The 22,054-nt window shown below is 45.8% G+C and overlaps 1 protein-coding gene across 5 annotated transcripts in view; it reads right to left on the bottom strand.

Moving 5' to 3' along the window:
- The window catches only part of SLC39A11 (solute carrier family 39 member 11), a 498,275-nt gene that overhangs the window by 7,024 nt on the left and 469,197 nt on the right, over positions 1-22,054 (bottom strand). For all 5 annotated transcript variants that reach the window (XM_053296433.1, XM_053296437.1, XM_053296434.1 and 2 more), the window contains one exon: positions 11,510-11,608. In XM_053296433.1, the coding sequence (XP_053152408.1) occupies positions 11,510-11,608 (99 nt within the window). The remainder of the gene's footprint in view (positions 1-11,509; positions 11,609-22,054) is intronic.

Here is a 22,054-nt window from a genome sequence, read left to right as displayed (position 1 = left end):
AAACTGTAGAGGACCAGTGGGAGGTCCCACATTGGCAGGGGCATCTGGGTAAAGGTGGGCCAAGCTCTTCAGGAAGTGTTTCACTTCTGGGAGTGTAAATAAAGAAGAGTGGCTAGTACTAACCAGCATGCTGTGATGGCTGCTAAATGGATTCTAATGGAGGTTATACAAAGATCAGACTTCTTGAGGTCCAATAAGTATGAGGGGTCTAGGGGCCAAAGCTAGCTCCTGTTAGTCATGATGCCTAGCTAAGTGTCTAAACCTTAGCCACATAGATTTGTGAGTGGGTGGTTTTCTAGATGCCAAAAGAATGGTCACAATGTTGGGTGGCCAGATGGACAGATCCTCCAGGCTGTTATATCATATGTAGAGAGGTGATGTCTGGATGAAACAAGTCACCCCAGTGTTGAGTCAGAAGACTTGGGTGGGAGGGCAGACGGCGAACATCCCCCTGTGAAAGCTGTAGGAGGCAAGGAAACCAATCATGTCTCAGCCACCAAGGTGCTATTAATATGCAATGTGTCCTGTCGTTTTGTATCTTTTGCAGGACCCAAGGAAACAGGTAAGCATAATGGGCATTCCATTGGAGTGTGAAAGTCCCCAGGGACCCCTTGCCTAACCTGCTCTCGTGCAGAACTGCACTGACAGTTCTCTGGACTCTCCTGCACTGATGATTCTCTGGATTCACAAAGTGGTGTTCCCATTTGTGGTGTTCCCCACAGCCTAAAGATCTTGTGTAGTGTGGCAGTGTTGATTTTCCACTTGTGTGAGGAGGAGGAGGAGGTCCTGTTCAGACAATCTGCTAGGATTTTTTTTGTGACCTTGGATGTGGATCGCGGAAAGTTAAGTTTGATGACAAAGAGCCCAGTCTCATTCCTGTAGAGGTAATCTGAGCAGAGATCGAGATCCTGTTCCCCCTTGGTGATTTATGTATGCCTCTATTGTTGTATTGTCCATCATCATTTGCACATGATGGCTGGAGATGATGAGTTGGAAATCTTTCAGGGCCTTGTATACGGCCAACAACTCCAAGTAGTGATGGGAGGTTACCTTCATCAGCCGTTTATCTGGAAGTCCCTGAGATGGGAGCCTCAGCTTGTGTCTGATGCATCTGTGGTAAGGAATACTTGAAGGCCTGGCATATAGAATGATATAGAATGATGTGGTTTGGGAAAGGTTCGTCTAATAGGTCCACCAGAGAAGGGACCAGTGAACTCCAAATGGAAGGGGTAGAACCCTGTGCTAAGAATCTCTTTTGTGGTTGAAGGTATCTAAGAATCTACGCTGAAGTGGTTGCATGCATAACTGAGCAAAAGGTAGGATAGCAGTAGTCGACGCCATAAGGCCCAACATGCATTGGATGTACCTTGCCAGATGCAAAGGACTCCCCTGGAGGGAGGCAGCCAAATCTCTTATGTGAGCTATCCGTTGTGATGGAAGGTAAATGGTGGCCAAAGGTGAGTCCAATATTGTCCTCAAAAACTTTATGATGCTGGTTGGTTGTAATTGAGACTTCTGGTAGTTGACCTTGATAACTAAGCATCGGAGCAAATCTAGAGACACAGCAAGATGCTCACACAAAGTAGTGTGGGACTGCTAATTATCTAAATAAGGGAATATTTGGATACTGAGTTCTTGAAGGTATCCAGTCACTACTGCCATGCATTTTGTGTAGACTCTAGGGACAAGCCAAAAGGCATGGCCCGGAACTGGAACTTCTGAGCGCCTATCTGGAAACACAAGTACTTCCTGTGTTGCAGGTGGATTGTAATGTGGTAGTATGCATCCTCCAAATATATGGAGGCAAACCACATGCCGCTCATGAGCAAGGGGAGACTCTCTGAGACAGTGAGCATATGAAATCTCTTGTAAGTCACGAACACGTTCAGAACTCTCAAGTGCATGATGGGATATAGGCAGTGTTCCCTTTAATAGGGATTCTCAGATGTTGCTGACTACAACTCCCAGAATCCCCAAGCAAAAACCATTGCAGCTGGGGATTCTGGGAGTTGTAGTCAGTAACATCTGGGAATTGCTGTTATAGAAGACACTGGATATAGGCTGCTGTCTTTCTTTGGAATGGCAAAGTAAGGGGAAAAGAAACCATCGATCAGATGGGACAAGACCAGTTCCATGGCTCCTTTACCCAACCAAGTGTGAATTTCGTACCAGACCACCATGGATGAGAAGGTGATTCTGGATCCAGAATTTGGAGTACATTCCAGAAACTCTATTCTGTAGCCTAAACTTATCACGGCGAGAACCCAATTGTCTGATGTAATGATCTCCCATATGTCCAGATATGGACACATTTGCATCTCAGGCTGAAGATAATTATGCCCTTTTGTGGTAGGAGATAGATTTGGGCTTGGATTGTGGGGGCTTGGAAGATGCAAAGGGCTGCTTCTTATATTAGTGGAATCTTTGTTGGCAAATGGAATAGTCTGTTTGAGACTGAGAAGAAGGCTTTGAAGAGAGGGAGCATTGTGTCCTAAAGAGTCTGTTATGTCTGGAGATAGCAGAAGAAAACCAGCTCATAGACCATGTGGTAGTGTAAAGCTTCTGGACTTGTTCCATAATATCATCCATTTTGAACCCCAAAAGGGCTTGCCCATCAAAGGGCCAGATCTTCAATCCTAATCTTTGCTTCTGTGGTGAGGCCAGAGGAGTGCAGCCACGTGTGTCTCCGTATCAGTAGTATGTCTGGAGGTATGGAGGAGTTGTTTACTCAGGTGGAAGGCTTTGCATTGCAAGGCAAGAGCTGCATCCTTTTGGCCTGGAAAAAGAGATTGGTGAGAGTTTCTCACAAAGGAGATTATTATATCTCGACATGCAGGCTTGGTAATTTGCAATTTTTAGTAACAAAGGGGAGGTAGAGTAAAAGTGCTTCCCAATGGAATCCAGCTTCCTACCTTCCCTATCAATGGGCGCAGACAGAGTGCGGTTGTGGGACTTGGCTTGTGCTGCTTCTACAACAACAGAATTTGACGTTGGATGTTTCTGGAGGAAGGGACAATCTTCCAATTGTACTGTGTAAAAATTTCCAATCTTCTTTGGCGTAAGAATAACAGAAGATGATTTCCAGCAAGAGCAGGTAATGCCTAGTAAAGTCATATTCATAGGTATTGCTCCAGCTGGCTGGGTATCAGCATCAATGAGATCGAAAATAGGGTTGGAGGGAGGCTTGACATGTCCCTGCACTTGCAGTCCTAGGGCTGTAGCCATCTTAGAAACTAGTTAAGTGAAGGAACGCGGGTCTTCTGAAGGCAAGGGAGGTTTAGAGTTCTCAACCAATTGGGCAGTGTGGAGCCCAAGGCACATCAGGCACATCCAAGGCATCCAAACCATCCCCCAAGTCCAACCCAGAGTCAGAGGACTGAAGAATCTGATCCGGTGGATGGGATCCATAATGTCCAGAGAAACAAGGGGTTGCTGACCCTTGGGGAGGTGGCGGCAGCATTGGAGTACGAGGGTGCCAAGGCAGGCAGCAGCACTGGTGAAGGAGCAACATGGATCAGTGCGTGGGGGGGGGGGTGATGGGCGGGGTACCATGTTGGAAGCAGCCCTTGATCTGTCCTCCCTGGCCGGGCGCATAGGAGAGTGCTGCTTGCCATACGGGGGATTGTGTCTGGAAGCAGAAACTGCAGAGTGGCGGTGACTTGGAGACTGGGATCTAGAGTGTGAACTCGGGAAGCAGGCTCTATGACAAGAAACGGGCCAGTCAGAATAATAATGATGGTGGTATCTGTCAGAGTTGTAAAGGGCATAAGAGTATCATCAACTATCCTCAAAGGAGTAGGCATAACCATCAGGGGAGTAGAATGACTGCGAGCATGTATCAGCATATAGTTTATAGGCACGTCAAGCCCAAGGAGGCGGAGAACAGCATTGATCCTGAGAGGGAGAACACCAGTATCCTCCTTGTCCGGGGGTAGGTGGGCCCTCCTTGCCGAAGAAAAGGAGCTCCTTCTGAATACAGGAAAGGGAGGCCAGTGAAGCCATGCTTGAGCAGGGGGAGCAGACTTGACCCAGAGGCGGGCTAGCCTTGGCTCGTGTGGGGATAGTGGCCACTGAGTCCTTTGAAAAGGAGATGGTGCCTGGCACAGTAGGGATGTGTTTTGTCTTGTGCGAGTGTTTCTCTGGCCTGGGCACAGGGTCTTGATCTGTCTGCATCGGGTATGGGTTAGTGCTGGCCACTACACTGTTTTGTGTCAGGGAAATGAAGGAACCGGTGCTGCTTTCTTCTTCTTCTTCTTCTTCTTCTTCTTCTTCTTCTTCTTCTTCTTCTTCTTCTTCTTCTTCGCTCCTCCAGACCGGAACATGGTTCTTTCCACTTAGGCTTAGAAAATGGTTTTTTCTCAGGCAAGGGACCAGTGGGGGCAGAAGCCCCCCATGTGTCAGTAGGTAATGCCACGGAGCTGGCTGCCCTCAGAAGCTCCAAGGATGGAGCAGGAGACGGAGCTGCCTTTAGTTCTGGAGCTGCTGGGAAAGGCTGAGGTTCAGCTCCTGTAAGCTCCATGGCAGGAACAGTCTCCAGAGAGCATTCGGCACTTGAGGAGTCCATGTCACTGAAGTAAAGCAAGACTTTCTCCCACAAAAGAGCCTGGAGCATAGTGACTCTGTTTCGGCGAACTTGCTTGGTAAATTTCTGGCAATGCATGCACAACTGAACAAGGTGGATTTCCCCTAAGTAAAGTTGGCTGCTGTCTGTGGAAGGAATTTTTGCTCTACAACTGAAACAATGTTTAAATGTGGTATTTGTGGCTATAAACCATCAGAAAAATAGGCAAAGTCTTCCCAGAGAGGAAGGGGACTTTGCACGGGTGCAAGGGAAAAATCAAAATGTAAAAAGGCGAAAGACGGAACAATAGAGGAAGGGGAGAAGGGGAAAACAAAGAATTTTTTTGTAGAGGAAGATAATGTCTGTTTTCTGTCCTTGTTTGAAAAAAGAACACAAATGAGAACTCTCTGACTAGGCTGAGATGTTACTCTCTTGGCAGACAATGAAAAACTGAGGTGGTAAGGGTGTGCCGCGTGATCTCATAGGTATTGGAGGGGAGGACCTTATCAGGAGAGAGAAAGAGGAAGTTTGCAAACTCCTGATTAGGCCTTAACTCTCCAAATAAAGCCCATCTGTGTGATGGACAGAGACCAAGAAGAACCTGTCAACACAACCACCAAATTCAGTGCATCTTGTTTGTGCAGTAAGCCTAATTTGCATTGATAAGTGGTTCAATATTAGCAATGGTGGTGAGGAGCGCACCTAAGATATTTTGGTGCCTGGACCTCCCCCGCTGCGAGGCCCCCGCAAATCCTACTTTGGGGGGCCTCCTGACACACCAAACCTTCACAGTTTTGTTTTTTAAAATTTCAGCTGCCGTGGGACAGAGGGGTGGCTGCCAGGGATGTGTCTGTCAGCCTCCTCTAGTTGTGAGGAGTCCCGGGTAGGCTACCACCGTCCACTTTTTTTTATGAGAGCAGATTCACCCTTCCAAGGGAATATTCTGGGAAAGTACATTGGAAAACCCCTCCCTACAAGAGAGGCTTGACCAATCTTAGGCCTTCATGAGCGTGTGACTAGGGCAGGACCCAATAAGGAGTGACACTCTTTAGCAACAAGGATGATTATTTAATAATCGGATGATAAGGAAAACTATAGAAGCAGCACAATCGCTGCTTACTTTCAAGTAAAACCCTTCCCCAGGAACTACACGAACCATGCAGTCAGTTCCAAGCACTTAAAAATTCCATGATGCGTCTAGCTAAACTGGTCTCTATCCTGCCTACTTACTTCCAGATAAAGAACTCCAAGTTGATTCCCAGCCCAAGACTCCCTTTGTCCTGCAATAGCGGCTTATCAGACCTCTTTCAGAGGCCTGGAGGGAAGAACTAACTCGAACACACCCCTCCCCTACTTCTCTATAGGCGGCTGACCAGTAAACCCTGCCCCTCACTCTGGATTGGGCCACAGGGATTTGATTCTCCTGGGCTTTCTTCTTTATTTGAAGAGCCCCACCTTCCAAGTTGTCACTCTAATTGAGGCCTAGTCCTCTCTCAGGCCTGACTGACTATCATTCAGCCAAAGTGAGGCCACTTCCACAATGAAATAAGTTGGAAGCTTCCTTGTGGAACTATACCTGGGTGCCTGCCACTGTGGGGCCACTGTAGGGTATATAAGCTCAACACTGGAGTTCAGCAGCAGTTCCTCATCAAATAGCTGGTTGGGTAGATTTTATTTGGTTAAAAGGAAACATTTGTGAGGCAGACATTCCCAATGCCTTCCTCCTGACTTCTCTCATCCATCATAACACTTGGTACATGTGTGTAGGCAGTAATATAACCTGACAGCTCCTGAGTTCATAGCCTTGGCTTTTTCACCTCCAGAGGGAGGAAAAAGCGGTTTGAAATCCAGCCCAGAGCAAAGGGAAAGGAAATAATTTCTTTATCCAAATTACGTTTGCTAAGCACACATAAGTGCAACGAAATAAAGCTACCCACACAAATGTATCAGATTACCATGTCCTGTTGATTTTTATGAGGATAATACATGAAGAAGATTGACTATTTAGATCCAGCTTTAACTGGTAGAGGTTCAAGCTTTCCGTTCAGACAGAAATATTCCCTTCAAGCAGAATGCAGATAATAAAGATGACTTAATTTTATATACAATGCACATCTATATATCTATACAGATATATAACCAGCACCTTGAAGATATCACAAATTGCAAAAGCTGTCCAACAATGCCTGTGCACAAGTCTGTTGTGACTCATGTATTACTGATGTACAGAAGACTTGTTTTTGTTTTTTGTGTTTTTTTGGTCTTCCTTACTTGTGGTCACCTTGGAGGCCTGGTGAAAGGACATACAGAGGCTGTTCTCACAAGCAGCCAAGCCTGGTCCTGGTGGCCCTGCGGTGATCCTGGTGGATGATCCTGGTGGCCCTGCGGTGCCAAACCCAGGGCTGAAGCCCACCTCTAAGCTGAGGTTAAGGGTGCAAGCATGCCCTTAACCCAGCTGCTTGCGCCAACACAGAGACAGGCTCCTAGAGCGCCCATCCTCTGGGGGAATCCCCCAGTGCACTGCACTTGTGCGGTGAACTGGGGGATACTGAGAGGCTGGGATAACGGGTCCCAGCCTCTGTTGATCCATGCTGCTGGGAGCAACGCGGGTCATGTGGGTGCATGGCTTGCGTGCTGCAGGGGGAGAGGGGGGAAGGTAGGTTGAACCCTGACTCCCCCCACCCACCTGCCTGCACAGTCATGTGACTAGCCCCTATGTGTAGTGTAACAGTAATTTTTTTTAAAAAATGTGTATCTATCCACTTATTTCTATGCACTCCCACTTGCACACACTTGGGAACACAGATCTTTCTTTAGAGAAAGTGCTAATCACCAAAACACATACTACTTCAGGAGTGGCAGATACCAGGTTTTCTTTTTGGGACAAAACACAGGGAAGTTAAGAAAAGAATGTTCTTACTGGGATCACTGTATGTTTTCATGGTAGTGCTATCAGCTTCCCTTTAAAGGCCCACTGACTGTTCACACTGAAACAGCCTCAGTGATGCACAAAGGATAGAAAAGGAGGGCAGGCTCATTTAAGGACAAAATCTAGAGCTGGAGTTGAAGGCAGAAAGTGATGCTTCTCCCAGACAACGTTCTCCAAATAAAAAAACGCAGATGATTACTGTCCATCAGCCTACATTCCAGACAGAAACATTTTAGGAGTAACTGGTTTGCTGAATTAGTGAAAACATTGAGTAAGAGAACCTCAAAATTATATTGAAGATGTACTTTATTGAGCCAGTCATTCCTCTCCAGTGGTAACAGTTAAACAAAGATGTGTCTCCTATACTCTTTCAGAATTATGGCCACAGCTGTAATCAGTACATAGTCCTGAAGAGTCTATGACCAGAGCTATGCTGGGTTCAATAAAACATATCTTCTGTGCATCTTTGTGGCTCCTTCTCTCAAGGTTTTTGCACCAATGCCCTCCCTCCTCTCCTTTCCTGGTGCTAAATTAGGGGCAAACTACAAGAGCATGCAAATGTGTATTCTAGATGTTAGAAGTGATAATTCGAAAGCATTGTTCTTAGCACTGCAGTAACCTATTCTGGTCACTCGAGACATGAGGACTTACGTTAAAAGGTCTCTCTTGGTCAGTTAAGAATGTGAGAACTGTTCAGTCGCTGTTGAAGGCTAGTGCCTTCCTGAATATGTTGTTCAATGGCTCTCTCAGTATAGAATGTTCTTTAGTTGCTTAATCAATCTTTATTTGTTTTTTAATTCAACCTACTGTCTCCAGAAAATCTCTTGGGCTAAACTTCTTTATTACCAGAACATACTCTGCTGGATGAGGATTTTAATGTTTCTCCTCACACCCCTTAACAGGGTTATGGGTTCAAAATTCTGAGACTGGTGAAGGAAGTAATTAGCCTGAATAAGAAAACAAAGTTTTCTCAAAGATGACAACAGGACAAGTGTTATAGAGGACTGAAAAGTTACAAGGTTCATATCAATGGAATCAGCAGGGTCTTACACACAGAGCACCCTATCAGTGCAGATGATAAAGTCACCGGGATGATTTGACTATTAGTGAGTGACTCGATATTGGTGATATCGATATTGATAAATAAACAGAATGAAAAGGATATATGGGAGACTCTGAAGAAATTGTATGAAAGAAAGTCAGCTGTCTCCAAGGTGAATCAAATTATAAAGATGTGTAATGAGGAAATAAAGGAGGGAAAGGATCTGTCTAAGCATGTAAATGAGATGTTGGAGACTTCAACTCGGCAGCTGCAAGAACAGGGAGTAATTTTGCCTGACACAGTTAAGATTTGATTGTTATTGAACAGTCTTCCTGAATATTTTGAGCCTATTGTAAATGTATTAGAAGCCAAACATGATTTTAGTTTGTGGTTTCTAATAAATTGCTTGGAAAACTTCAATTTGTGCAAAGGCAGTGGGCAGCAACTAGAGTCAAGTGAAGAAAATGATTTTAAAATTTATCAAAAGAACAAAAAGTGTTTTGTCTCATGGGAGTTCCAGACACATGAAGGCTCAATGTCCTCAGAACAAAGAATTTGCAACTAAAAAGGAGGTGAGACTACATTTCAAGAGGAGTGAGTCAAACGAAGGGCCTGTTTTGAGCTCGGAACGGAACGACCCCGTTCAGAGTTGGAACATTCTGAGCGCCATTTTGGCAGGCTGTTTTCCTGTTTTTGGCACTGGCTTCCAATTGGCTTTATTTGTATGATAACAAACCAACCAAGAAGCAAGGAGATCGCAAACCAATCAGCAGTCAGTGCCAAAGCCAGGAAAACAGCCCACCAAAATGGTACTAAGAATGTTTGGAGCACTTGAAGCATTCTGAGCTCTTCTGTTTGAACAACCGGTTTGCCTGGTTGTTCAAATTGAACATTCCAGGGATTTGCAGTCCGTTCCAGGCTTGGGACGGAACACAAATCCTTTTCTGTGCACATCCCTAGTTAATAGGTCTTTCTTGGTCGGTTAAGAGTCAGTTAGAATTGTTTCGTTGTTGTTGACTCAAGTGCCTGCTTGAGTATGTTGTTCAATAGCTCTCACTTAGTGAGTGCTTTTAGTTTCTTAATACATTTTTAATTTTTTTTTTTACTCAACCTACTGTCTCCAGATAATCTCTTAGGCTAAACTTCTTTACCACCAGAGCATACTCTGCTGTGTGAAGATTTTAATGTTTCTCCTAATACCCCTCAACACTAGAAGCATCCTTCCAACCAGAAGTGCTTATTTTATGTCAGTTGCAGGGGGAAGGCAGTAGACAGAAAGCAAGACACTGGGTTCTACAAATTGAGGGTGTTCTGAATTATTTCAGCAGCGAGAGTTGATCGATCTGACTGGAGTCCCTCATCTATGCCTGCTTCAGGTTCTGTACATGCAAAAGTGAGGCTGAGAAAGGAGCCCCAACTCTGTACACCCAGTCTGGCTCTGCCAATGAAGCTTTAGCTTGGATGAAGATGGCAAACTGAGAAAGAATGCACACACCCTCTTATGTGCCCCGTGCCCTCCCGCTACCCAGGGTTAGAATAGTGGCTATAGTGTTGGATTAGGGGAGGCTGTGGTTCAGTACCTACTCAGCCATAAAGTGCTTCAGGTTATTTTGGGCTAGTCACCTACTGACAATCTGAACTACCTCATAGAGATGTTGTGAAGATAAAAGAAGACAGGAGGATAGGAACACAGGAAGCTGACTTTTACTAAGTCATACCATTGGTCCATCTAGCTCAGTATTGTCTGCACAGACTGGCAGTGGCTTCTCCAAGATTGCAGGCAGGAGTCTCTCTCAGCCTTATCTTGCCAGGGAGGAAACTTGGAACTTTATGCATGCAGATGCTCTTCCTAGAGTGGCCCCATACACTAAGGGGACTATCTCACAGAGCTCCCATTCAAATGCAAACCAAGGTGGAGCCTGCTTAGCAAAGGGGACAATTCATGCTTGCTACCACAAGACTAGCACACAAGACTAACCCACTCTTCCCTAGAGCCAGCGTGGTGTAGTGGTTAGAGTGCTGGACTAGGACCGGGGAGGCCAGAGTTCAAACCCCCATTCAGCGATGATACTAGCTGGGTGACTCTGGGCCAGTCACTTCTCTCTCAGCCTAACCTACTTCACAGCGTTGTTGTGAGGAGAAGAGTTTCTTATGTAGTACACCGCTCTGGGCTCCTTGGAGGAAGAGCGGGATACAAATGTAAAAATAAAATAAAATAAATAAATAGAGGAAGGGCAGGTTAAAAATTGAATGTGTAAAATAAAATAGCAAAGCGTGCAGCTCTTCCCTTCTGAGGTGCCCCATGTGAACTGAGATAATCACTCCTATGAGCTGTTTTGTTCACCCTTTCCACAGCCAGGAGGTGTAGTGGTGGTGGGCAACAAACAGGGCAACCTCTGATCACTCAGAGAGACAACTGGACCCCAACCCCTTTCAGAAGCAGCCTCTGTGAAGAGCAACAAGGAGGAATGGGGCCCAACCCTACTGCTGAATGAACAAAAAGGAAAATTCTCCCATAATCTCTTGCCCACCACCACTACCACCTCCTGGCTGTGGAAAGGGTGAACAAAACAGCTCATAGGAGTGATTATCTCAGTTCACATGGGGCACCAAGGGAAGAGATGGTGCTGTTTCCTTTTTTCACAGAAGTCCTCCATGAAATGAAAAGTTTGGGATCAACGCCTCATCAGCTGCAGCTGGCCTTTCTGCCACTAGTAGCTAAAAGGCTTGGGCTGATCCTAGCACACAGGTGAGTGCTGGGAAGGGGCTTTCATTTCTGGCTAAGAGTGGACTCAGACAGCAAGATCACAAGCAGCCACAGAGTTGCCCCCCCCCGGGGGGCTCTGAGATTCACAGAGAGAAACAGTAGCTCATAGTATTAAGGAGAGAGTGTGAATCAGAATCGCTTTAGCGTATGTCCAGACCTATCACTGTATCTATAAACAGAAAGTGTTCCTGAAAAACAGCTTTCGCTTACCAGAATGCTCTCCATGTTGAAAATCCAGCCCCACGCAAGGGAAGGCTGACGGCTAGGCCTTCTGGAAAATTCTGAATTCCAATCCCAATTGCTAAATTCCTGTGTGAATAAAGTGAAAGAAATTATAGATGTTATACAATAGAAATTATTCTTGTCTATGGGTGTGTGTGGTGGGGGGTGGAAATAAGAGACATTAGGCTAGGATAGTCCTCTTGTTGGAGAAAAATCCCTTGTTATTAAACACTTCTCTTTAATGTCAGTATTTTCAGCCCTTGGGGCTTAATGTAATCATGCTAATGCTTGGCATCCAACTCATGATTTTCATCTTCAAAGTGTTTTACATAAGTTACTCAACCTTAACAATGCCCCTGGGAGGCAAGGAGGAACAGAGGTGGGTGGAGAAAAGACTTGTCAAAAGGAGGCAGATAGCAAGCAAGTTTAAAATAGCTATCTCTGCTGAATTCCAAAGAATGCACCAGAGGCAGCAAGCTTTAAAAGGGGAGGGAGGGTAGCTTAAGCTCTGCAGCCTGCTTTTTGCATTTTTTTTTTTAAACGGACACAATGACTCCTGCAAGTCCTGAACAGAAAGGGGAGTTGCAGACACACAAGGCAGACATATCTCAGATAAATCAGTTACATGTGGGTCCCAAACAGGGCTGCAAACACAGCCTACCAGATGCCACAGCATGAGGGTCTCTTCCCAGCCTCCCATGATGTGGAAGTCTAACCTATCAGGGAAAATACTAGGCTCAAACCCCTCTCCCTGGTGGGTAAGGCTTTCATGTTGTGGGTAGGAGGTGCTGACAGACAGGAGGCTCATTCTCACAGTTATGAATAGGGTAGGAGAGCTATCCTACCCTGGTTTGGGAGTTGTGTGCTCTCCCATTTTCTGCGCGTGTGTGAGTTAAAAACAAGGCTGGAGATGCTGGCAGTGATTGTGTGCTACAGCAGCTGGGTCGGAGGGCTTTCATCCCACCTTGTTAAAGACGTGGGTACAAGAGGAAGCCCTCTAAAGTGGTGTTATGTGTATGGAGGTCAGTATCATCTGCCATCTTGAACAATTCAATAGGCTCTTGGGAGCTTCTGTACAGCATTTAGGTACCCAGAATCTGAGAGGCACACATATTTGTCCAAACTAGGAACATAGGAAGCTGCCATATACTGAGTCAGACCATTGGTCTATCTAGCTCAGTATTGTCTTCACAGACTGGCAGAGACTTCTCCAAGGTTGCAGGTAGGAATCTCTCTCAGCCCTATCTTGGAGAAGCCAGGAAGGGAACTTAGAACCTTCTGCTCTTCCCAGAGCGGCTCCATCCCCTAATGGGAATATCTTATAGTGCTCACACTTCTAGTCTCCCTTTCATATGCAACCAGGGCAGACCCTGCTTAGCTAAGGGGACAAGTCGTGCTTGCTACCACAAGACCAGCTCTCCTTTTCTGTTTTGAGTGGTGCAGGAATGGGTATTTCATTCTTTACATCCTTGAAGGAAGCAGGAGCATCATGCCTCAATGTTTCCCACCATTATCCTTGGCAGTGGAGAAGGTCTTGGGTCCTTCCTAACCCAGCAGAAGAGAAGAACTCTTTTTGTCATACTAATTACAAGGCTCAGAAGAGACCCATTATTCCTAAAGCAGGTTCTCAGCACCTGAAGTTGTATCAGTTCTACAACTAGAGGCAGAGAGATGAGAGGTTCCCAAGAAAATGCTTCCACAGGAGTTATCTTGAGTTGGCAAGAGTTAACAGGAGAAGCAGTTGCAAAGTATCTCTGCCTGCCCTGCTGAGCAGGGACACTCTGTAAAAGCTACAATCAGACAACACAAGTTCAATCATTTTTAGCTATCTTCTATTTGTCTACGCTTTGTATGACATCTCATTGTTAGTTTTTACCACCTTGTTGCATGCAGTCTTGTAGATTTATGCAGGGGCCTACCAAGGTTGGAGTGGGCCCCTCGCTGCCTTTCTCTCCTTCTCCTGGCTCCATGACTCTGCCAACTATCCCAACTACAGTTGCAAGGTGTAAATAACAGCAGAACCAACTAATACAACAGTATCAATGAAGAACTTTAATAATTGCACATATCCCAACTACAATTACAAGGAGAAAGGAGGTAGTGAGTAAATTCCATATTATGGAGTCAACATGCACAGAATTGGGCTTTGTAAGATGCTGGGTTAAAAGTAACGAATGCTTAGAATTATAACCAAAGCAAGGCAAATCTGATAATGCTTGAAATATCACACTGCTATATTTTGGGTTAAACAGGCACAAGATTGGGCTCTGCAGCCTAAGATAAACTTTGCAAGAGATTGTCAGGATCAGAAACTAAGGATTCATTTTTATATTAACAAGCACATATCTTGATAAGCACTGATATAATACTGGCCACATCTCCAGCATTGCCCCCAACCCACAGAGAAATAAAAGTGTAGGCAGTCTCCTCCAACTCTCTTAAACACTTCTGTCCATTCTTTCTTGCGGCCCCTGTATGCCTACAAGTTGCTCTTGAAATACACAGAGGCGGAGCCACCATTAGGCGAATGAGTTCAAAGAACCTGGGCGGCCACCAACAGGGGCTGCGAGTGCAGTCCCAGATACATCCCCCATGTCTGATGTCAGACACAGGGGATGTTATTTCGGTCTCAAATGGGGCCATGCGGCCCCGTTTGGAGCCAAAATCGGCTGTTGGCAGCGTGGCTGGAGTGACTCTCCTTGCCTTAAAGGCAGAAAGAGCCGCTCCTCGTCTTGCTGCCAATGCAGCGGGGTTGATCGCATGGCCCAGTTTAGGAGAGAGATCGGCCCGTGTTACTTTGGCAGTGCAGCCGGAATGGCTCTTACTGCCTTTAAGGCAGGGAGAGTCGCTCTGGCCCATGCTGCCCTACACAGAGCGGGCCGATCTCCCTTTCAAATGGGGCTGAGCGGCCCCGTTTGGGAGGGAGACTATGTCCCCCGTGTCTGATGTCAGATGCGTGGGCGTGGCTAGCTGGGCCCCTGTGTCTGACATCAGACATGGGGGCGGGGCTAGGGGGCTGTGGCAATAGCCGCACACGGGCCGCCTCCAGCCTCTCTACGCTCCTGGAAATACATTTCTTAATTTCTTCTCAGCCTTCAAACTCAAGCTCAAAAGTCCATATCTTCCATGAAGCCCCTGAGACTCTTAGTCCTCATCTCCCAATGGAAAAACACCATCCCAACTACATATAATTCATGAGCTCACTTTCATCCTGTATTAGTCTTGTGTCTAACTTCTCCTCCTTGCTAAATGTAGATTGTAAGCTCCATGAGACAGTTGTGATTTATTTATTTATCACATTTTAATACCCCTAATAAAAATGTTTTTAGGTAGTTTGCAAAATAATTTATGTGACTCAATGGTGCACCTTTACTTTACTTTACTCAGTAAAGCACCATGCACACTGGTGGCACTGAAACACAGGCAGCACCAAAGCAAGAAGGAAAACTCCCTCCAGACACGCACTGTAAGCAAACATTTCATATATGGAAGAAGGCATCTAAGCAGAGGCCTGGGCCAGCTCTTATATATTTGGCTCAGCCTGTGGCAATGTGAGTGGAAATCAATAAGGACCCATAGAAATGCTGTGGCAGTGACACAAGTTCAAACTGCTTGAATGAAACTCATCGGCTTGAATCACTTCTGGTTAATGGTGACTTCTGAAATGGTGCCCATCAAATTATCTGGGGTTGGGTTTATTATGGTAATGTCTTGCTCTCTCCAGGAAGAAAGCCACCTTGATTCAGCCAGTTGCCAACAGCAATAAGCAGAAGGAAACACCAATGGCGAGAAGTGTCTAGTAGTTTGTCCCTCTCTTGCTATTGCTCCTTGAGTCGTGCTCCCTTGCTACTGCTCCCTGAGTACTGTCCCTCCCTGCTCTAAGCCCCAATTTAGTACACACACACAACAGATCAAAAAGGAAGGAGAGAAACAGGGAAAGAAGGGAAGGGGAACACAGCAACAATACGAGGAGGGGAAGAGCAGCTCCTAAGCAGTGGATGCTACCCCGGGCCGGAGAGCGGCCAAGGGCAGGCTGTTGCTACTCTGGACTGGAGCGTCTTTTCAATGATCCCACTACTCCTTGTCTCCTTCATTCCAGTTCTGGGAGGGGTGTTCTAAATCGAGTTTTTTCCTGCATTTCTGCTTGGGCTCTCTGTCCCTCCTTTGCAACTGCTCTCTCAGGGAGCAGTTGCAATTTGGAGGGACACAGAGAGCCCAAGCAGAAACCCGGGAAGGAGAGAAACAGGGAAAGAAGGGAATGGGAAGGGGACTCAATGCAGCAACAATAGGAGGAGGGAAAGAAGCAAGAACGGCTCCAAAGCGGTGGATTCTACCCCAGCAGTTGGAGAGCAACCGAGGGCAGGCTGCTGCTTGCTACTCTCTGGACTTGAGCGTCTTTTCAATGAATGATCCCACTACTCCTTGTCTCCTTAGTTCAAGTTCTGGGAGGGGTGTACTAAATCTCTGAAGGAGAAAGAGCAGCTCCAAAGAGGTAAGAAGAGGCAAGAGCAGCTGCAAAGCAGTGTAATGGCTGTAGTCCCTTCCCCAGTGGTTGGAGAGCAGCCGAGGGCAGGCTGTTGCTTCTGTCTCTGGAGCTTTTTCTCAGTGATCCCACTATTCCTTGAGGCTCTTCTCACGATTAGTGAGAAGAGCCCCTAGGAGGGGGTTTGCAGGTGCAGACGAACAGCAGTCTGCTCTGGGCGACCTCAGCAGCTGCCCACACAACTGCCGGCTCTGTCACAGAGCCGTCGGGGGCTGGGGAGTCCGGGGGCCGTGCACCCCCAGAAGCTCCAGCATGCCCTGCGCTGCGCGGCAACACACGAGTAAAAAAACCAGGTATGCGGAGCACTCGCTCCACAAACCTGGTTTAAGGGCAGGGGTTCTTTAGCGGGTTACCCGCTTGCAGCTGAGCCCGGTGGTTCACACGATGGGAGGAAATCGGACTAGCCTCTGCTAGCTCAATTTCCTCCCATCGTGTGAATAGCCTCCTTGTCTCCTTCATGCAAGTTGTTTGGTTTTTTTGCCACCATCCATCGCCGCTGCCTAGCTTCCTTCCCGCCTGCCTGCTGTACTCCCTCGAGCTCACAGTGCACAAGACAGGTCGGCTGCTGCTGACTCGCCCCGCCCTCACCTGGATGGAAGCGAAGAAGCCCAGGCACAGCTGGTCTTGCCTTCTGAAGGCAAGGGACAGCTCTGCCCCTGCTGTCTGCCGCACCAAGGTGGCGTTGGCCATTGCGTGGCCCACGGGCAACTACAATCATCAGGCAAGCAGGCGCTGCAGTGTGAGTGCGTGCCCTGCCTGCGCCATGGGAGACGAGACTTGACTCTCCTTGGGGGGCCCTTTGAGGCAGCCAGGCCAGGAGACAACTGTCTCCTCTTGTCTAACATACGGTACCCCCATGGATTTATGGTGCACTGGAAGGAAGAACAAACTTTTAATCCAAAGAGGCACTATTGCTCAACTGGATAGAAAGTCTCACGAGTTCTAGGAAAGAACAACTTGATTTAAGTGAACAGTTAAGGTGCTCACAAATTCACTCATGCACCCAAAAGCATGGAAGTTGCAAATCAAGGTTCACAGCCTAACTTCCATGCCATGTAAGCAGTAAAGACAATTTTGTCAGATTACACCCCTATTAAAGTAGATTTTCCATGCCACATTTCTATGAATATGTGAAATAGTCTTAATGTGGTGGTGAATAGAATGTTAAGACTTTAATGATGTATTTATTCCTTACATGATATAATGATAGGATGCCAAAACCCCACTCACCTTAACTATACAGCCACTCCTATTCTTGTATAATTTTTATCTGTAGCAGACAATCTATCCATAGTTGTACTTTACCAGATTCGGCTATTGTCAATTTGACAGAGAAGGCAAGGCTGAGGTAAAACAAGACCGAAGAAAGGTGCTGCTGCTATACTTTCATGGGTAGTATAGCAGCAGAATTTCCTTGTTGCTCAGTAATTCCAGTGAGCAAGCTTGACCTGCAAGATTTTATAGGGGCTAGATCTTATCATATGATCCACTCTGGCCAATTGCTCCTAAGAGACTTCCTTGCAGGTCTGGCAGGTTTCCTTTTCATTCCCTTCTTTGGATGGTGACACACTAGGTTGACTCCCACCTGACATCCTCCATGACCCCAGTTTAGAACATGCTGCAGGCTGAAGACATTACAACAAAGAGTTGGAAATCGAGATCTAGCTCTCTGCCCTCCAGGTGCATTTTGTGAAAGTCAGAAAGGCATCATTTTCACAATTACATTGTTCAACTAGGAAGCAATCAAATTCTATGACCTCAGTGTGTGCATTTCATCTGGTAGTGAACAACCATATTTTAGTCCCAGGTCCATTTGCATTCCTGGACAATGTGAAAGGTGCTTGGAATGACATTTGTGTTGCATTTAGAGCTTGGAATGGAATGCAAATGCCTGTTACTGGTCTAGCTAGTTGTTCTGATGGAATGAGCTCGGAACACTCGGAACGTTCTGATCACCATTTTGGACTCCAAAATGGCACTCTTCTGGCCTCTGCACATGCACAGCAGTCATTTGCGTGGTGGTGCTCACCACACATATGACTGCCATGTGTGTGCAGAGGCCAGAATAGCATCATTTTGGAGTCCAAAATGGCGACTGGAATGCTCAGAATGTTCCTGCTTGGAATGGAGTCATTCCGTTCTGAGCTCGGAACAGGCCCTTCATTTGAAGAGTGTTCTGTTATGAACTCGGAACATTCAAAACAGCCCATATTGAGTCAGAATGTTCTGAGCTCGGAACGTTCTGCACATCCCTAGAATCTCTGTGGTCCTTGGAGGCCTTTAAGATGGATACAGTTGAGAGTGGAACTAGGACACAAGGACCGCATACTGGGTTGATTTACTGTATAGTCAACAGACAACTAGAATTAGAGTGAACAGGAATTTGTTGGAGTCTGTGGGACTGAAAGGAAGGGTAAGGCAAGGTTGTCCTTTGTCACCCTTCTAATTTAATATTTGTATTGAGGTAATGGCAACAGCTGTAGGAAGGAAAGCTGGCATTCAAGGGGTTAGGGCCCTTGAAAAAGAGCATAAAGCAGCTCCATATACTGATGGTGCTGTTTTCTTTCTCAATAATCCTCAGGAATCATTAGTTAGACTTTATAAATTGTTGCACTCATTTGGTTATACATCTGGATACCAAATTTAAAAAGGCAAGTCAGAAATTATGTGGAAATGACATTAAGCAGGAAATTAATGGATTGAAATATGCCAAATGGAAAATACCCAAAATGGTACTTGGGTATTAAGTTTTCCACAAATCCAAAGAACCTAATCAAGGACAATCTATATATTTATTTATCCTAAGCGTACCCGTTGCTAACCCCATGTGTGGCAACTCTCGCAAGAGTTCACGAGCAGCTGCTGATTAGCGATGGGGACGGGGGAGAAAATAGGAATGCTAGCCGCTGACACTGGCAGGCTGCCCAGCTGGTGGGAGCAGGTGGCAGCAGGCTACCCAGCCAGCAGGAACAGCAGGTGACAGAGGGCTGGCCCGGCTGCCGGGAATTGGTGGGCGGGAGGAGGGGGTGGGCTGGCTTTCCGGCCGGGCTGCCAGCCAGAAAGTGCGGGAAGGGTGCGAGAAGAAGCGGGCCAGCTGGCTAGCCCATCAGCCAGAAACTGACTGGGGGGTGGGGAGAAGTGGGCCGGCTGGGCAGTGGAGGCACAGATGCTCTGCACCTGGCCCAGCTAGTATAGATTATTTATTCAATATTATTTATTCAATGTAGTGAATAAAATGCAATTGAAGCTACTGAAACAGGATAAGTACAATTTGTCCTGGATGGGAAGAATAGCAGCTTAAAATGTTCGTTAAAATGAACATATTTCTAGCATTCTTATTCTTTTCTTTTGGAATGTGATACTTAATTTCTTCCCACTGAAGAAATCAAAGGCAATACAAAAAATGATATCCCAGGGTATATGGAGGGGAGAAAACCCAAAGGCAGAAAAAATACAACACAGCAAAATTTGAAGGATAGTGATCTTGTTGACTTGATAAAATATTATGAGGCTGCTGTAATTACAACTATGTCTATTTGGTGGTGGTAGCAGACAGCCTAGCTCTCCTGCCCCCCTCTCCCAATATTAGTTATTCACCGTGGGAACCATAATCTTGGCACGGGAGCAAAGTCAGCAGTGAGATGGCATTTAACGCCTGAAAAACCTAGTCTCACAAAGGGTTAAATGGTGTAAAAGCCTGATGAGTGGAAAATCCATCTGGGAAAAGGGAGGCTCCCTGTGTCCTGAAGAAAAACCAAGTTCCATAGGACGAAAGCAAATCTTAATCTCCTAAGTGCATTCAAGGCCATGACAGCCACCTTCTGTTTGGAGCACTTTGAAATGCCAGAGGAACTTTGAGTATGTATATTGGACACAATAATGGCCTGTTTTGGTCACCAACTGAATGGGCAGCAACATCTCCACCTTTTCCAGCTCCTGTCACCTGAGTTTTTCCCACCACTGACTTCACCTTTGATCCAAAACCCTATAAAAGATCAAGTCCCTCTTTGACCAGTGCTTGGAGCTATCTCTAAGCTACTGATCCCCAGGAGACCAGCAGATTATGTTGCTAATGACTACCCTAGAACTTTGCTCTACTAAGAGCTGGTTTTGCTCTTAAACCTTTCCTCAGTTTTGAACCTGATATGACTAGGCTATTAAGCCACTGCTGGAACCCTGAATTACAGGACCCAGACTCACAAGAATCAGTAGCTCTGAATCCGCTCTGAATCCGCACTTGTGTACTGCTTTGGCCAACCTTGACCTCAATCCCTTACCTGGAAACTCTCTCAGTAACTGGTTTACTAATCTAATCTTGTGTGTTGACTGGCTGAAGAGTCCAGGACATCCTGAGCAGAAGACTCAGAGAAAGAACACACAGAAGCTTCTCACAATATCTGGCTAATGTTACTCATCCACCACTGAGAAAGGCTTTCAAATTGTTATGCTTCCAAACTATGCCCACGGCATATCTTGAAGGGAGATTCTGCAAACTTCCAGTGGAACTGTGCCTTTGCCCTTATGGTCCTGGCCAAGTGGAGGACATTATGACGTGATCAGTGTTCCTTCTAGCATGGATTCCCCAGATGTTGTTTACTACAACTCCCATAATCCCCAAGCAAAAGCCGCTGCAGCTGGGGATTCTGGGAGGTGTAGTCAACAACATCTGGGAATCCATGCTAGAGGGAACACTGGACGTGATCAAGAAAAAAAATGCTGGGACAGATTATAAATTCAAGGGTTCAGATGAGAAATGTTTGACTTATCTTCTTACCGATATGTTTCCATATGTCTTTTACTTTCCTTTAAACTTAAAAAGCAAATGGATAGCTGACATGCTCTGTTCTAAATTGTAGCATTGGTTTTAGTTTAAAAGAATTACTGTTGAAGTAATTCTATGGAATGCTGAGTTCTTTCTTGTTTGTTTATTTATTTATTTACATTTATAGTCCGCTCTTCCTCCAAGGAGCCCAGGAAACAAGGAACATAGTTAAGTTTCTCCTCTCAACAACTCTGTGAAGTGGGTTAGGCTGAGCGAGAAGTGACTGGTCCAGAGTCACCCAGCAAGTCTCAGGGCTGAATGGGGATTTGAACTCAAGTCTCCCTGGTCCAAGTCCAGCACTACGCCACGCTGGTTCTCTTTTATGATATGTTTTATGTTATGCTATGCTATGTTTTGTTACGACCTGTGGTCACAACAATAAACTTATTACTTACTTACAGAGAAAGAACCCTCTGAGGCTGAGGCTTCCTTGACATGGGCTGGCTACAAGCTCTGAACTTGGGTCTGATTGTTAGGCGCTCTTTATGTGCCCCCAGATTGCTGTTGGGCAGCCCTGATCTAATGTCTCACAACAAATGCTTTCTTAGAATATAGGAATACAGCACTGCATGTGGTTCTTATCACACTGCATAAGCCCAAAATTTTGCTTCTGAGGCTTTCCCAAGGAATTCTAAACCATTTTGTGCACACTGACATCAGTAGCATAAAAAATATACATTTTTTTAAAAAATCAGTCCAATTTCTATATTTAAAATTTCTATATTTAACAATACAATGAAAGGAGGACATTTTGCTCCACCCAATTAATTAATAGGGGTGTTATTTCCCTGTAGGTACTTTCCCATAAGGGATGCTACAGAGATACAAAACCAGTTCAATGAATCAGCTTGATTGTTCTTATGAACAGAAGAGCAAATTAACTGGGATGTAGTTGTGGTTTGTAAATGAGCATTTGAGTTTCAGTTCATCTTAACATGCATGGCATGGGAGGCAGAAACTGCACGTTGCATAAACGTCTTGGTACAGATTCTGTTGAGGTGTTGGTTACAAAACTGTGGACTCACCTGACATCTGTTACACTATCTGCCTGTTGGATGCACATCTGCACAAGCCTGAAAATGAGGAATTCATTCTCTCATGTGAAATTATTCTCAAATGGAATTGAAAAGGAAACAAAAGCTTCCCTTATTTCATTTCTCAGTTTGAT

This window comes from Hemicordylus capensis, chromosome 2, assembly GCF_027244095.1.
Source record: "Hemicordylus capensis ecotype Gifberg chromosome 2, rHemCap1.1.pri, whole genome shotgun sequence".
NCBI lineage: Eukaryota > Metazoa > Chordata > Lepidosauria > Squamata > Cordylidae > Hemicordylus > Hemicordylus capensis.
This window is presented reverse-complemented; position numbering and strand designations above follow the sequence as displayed.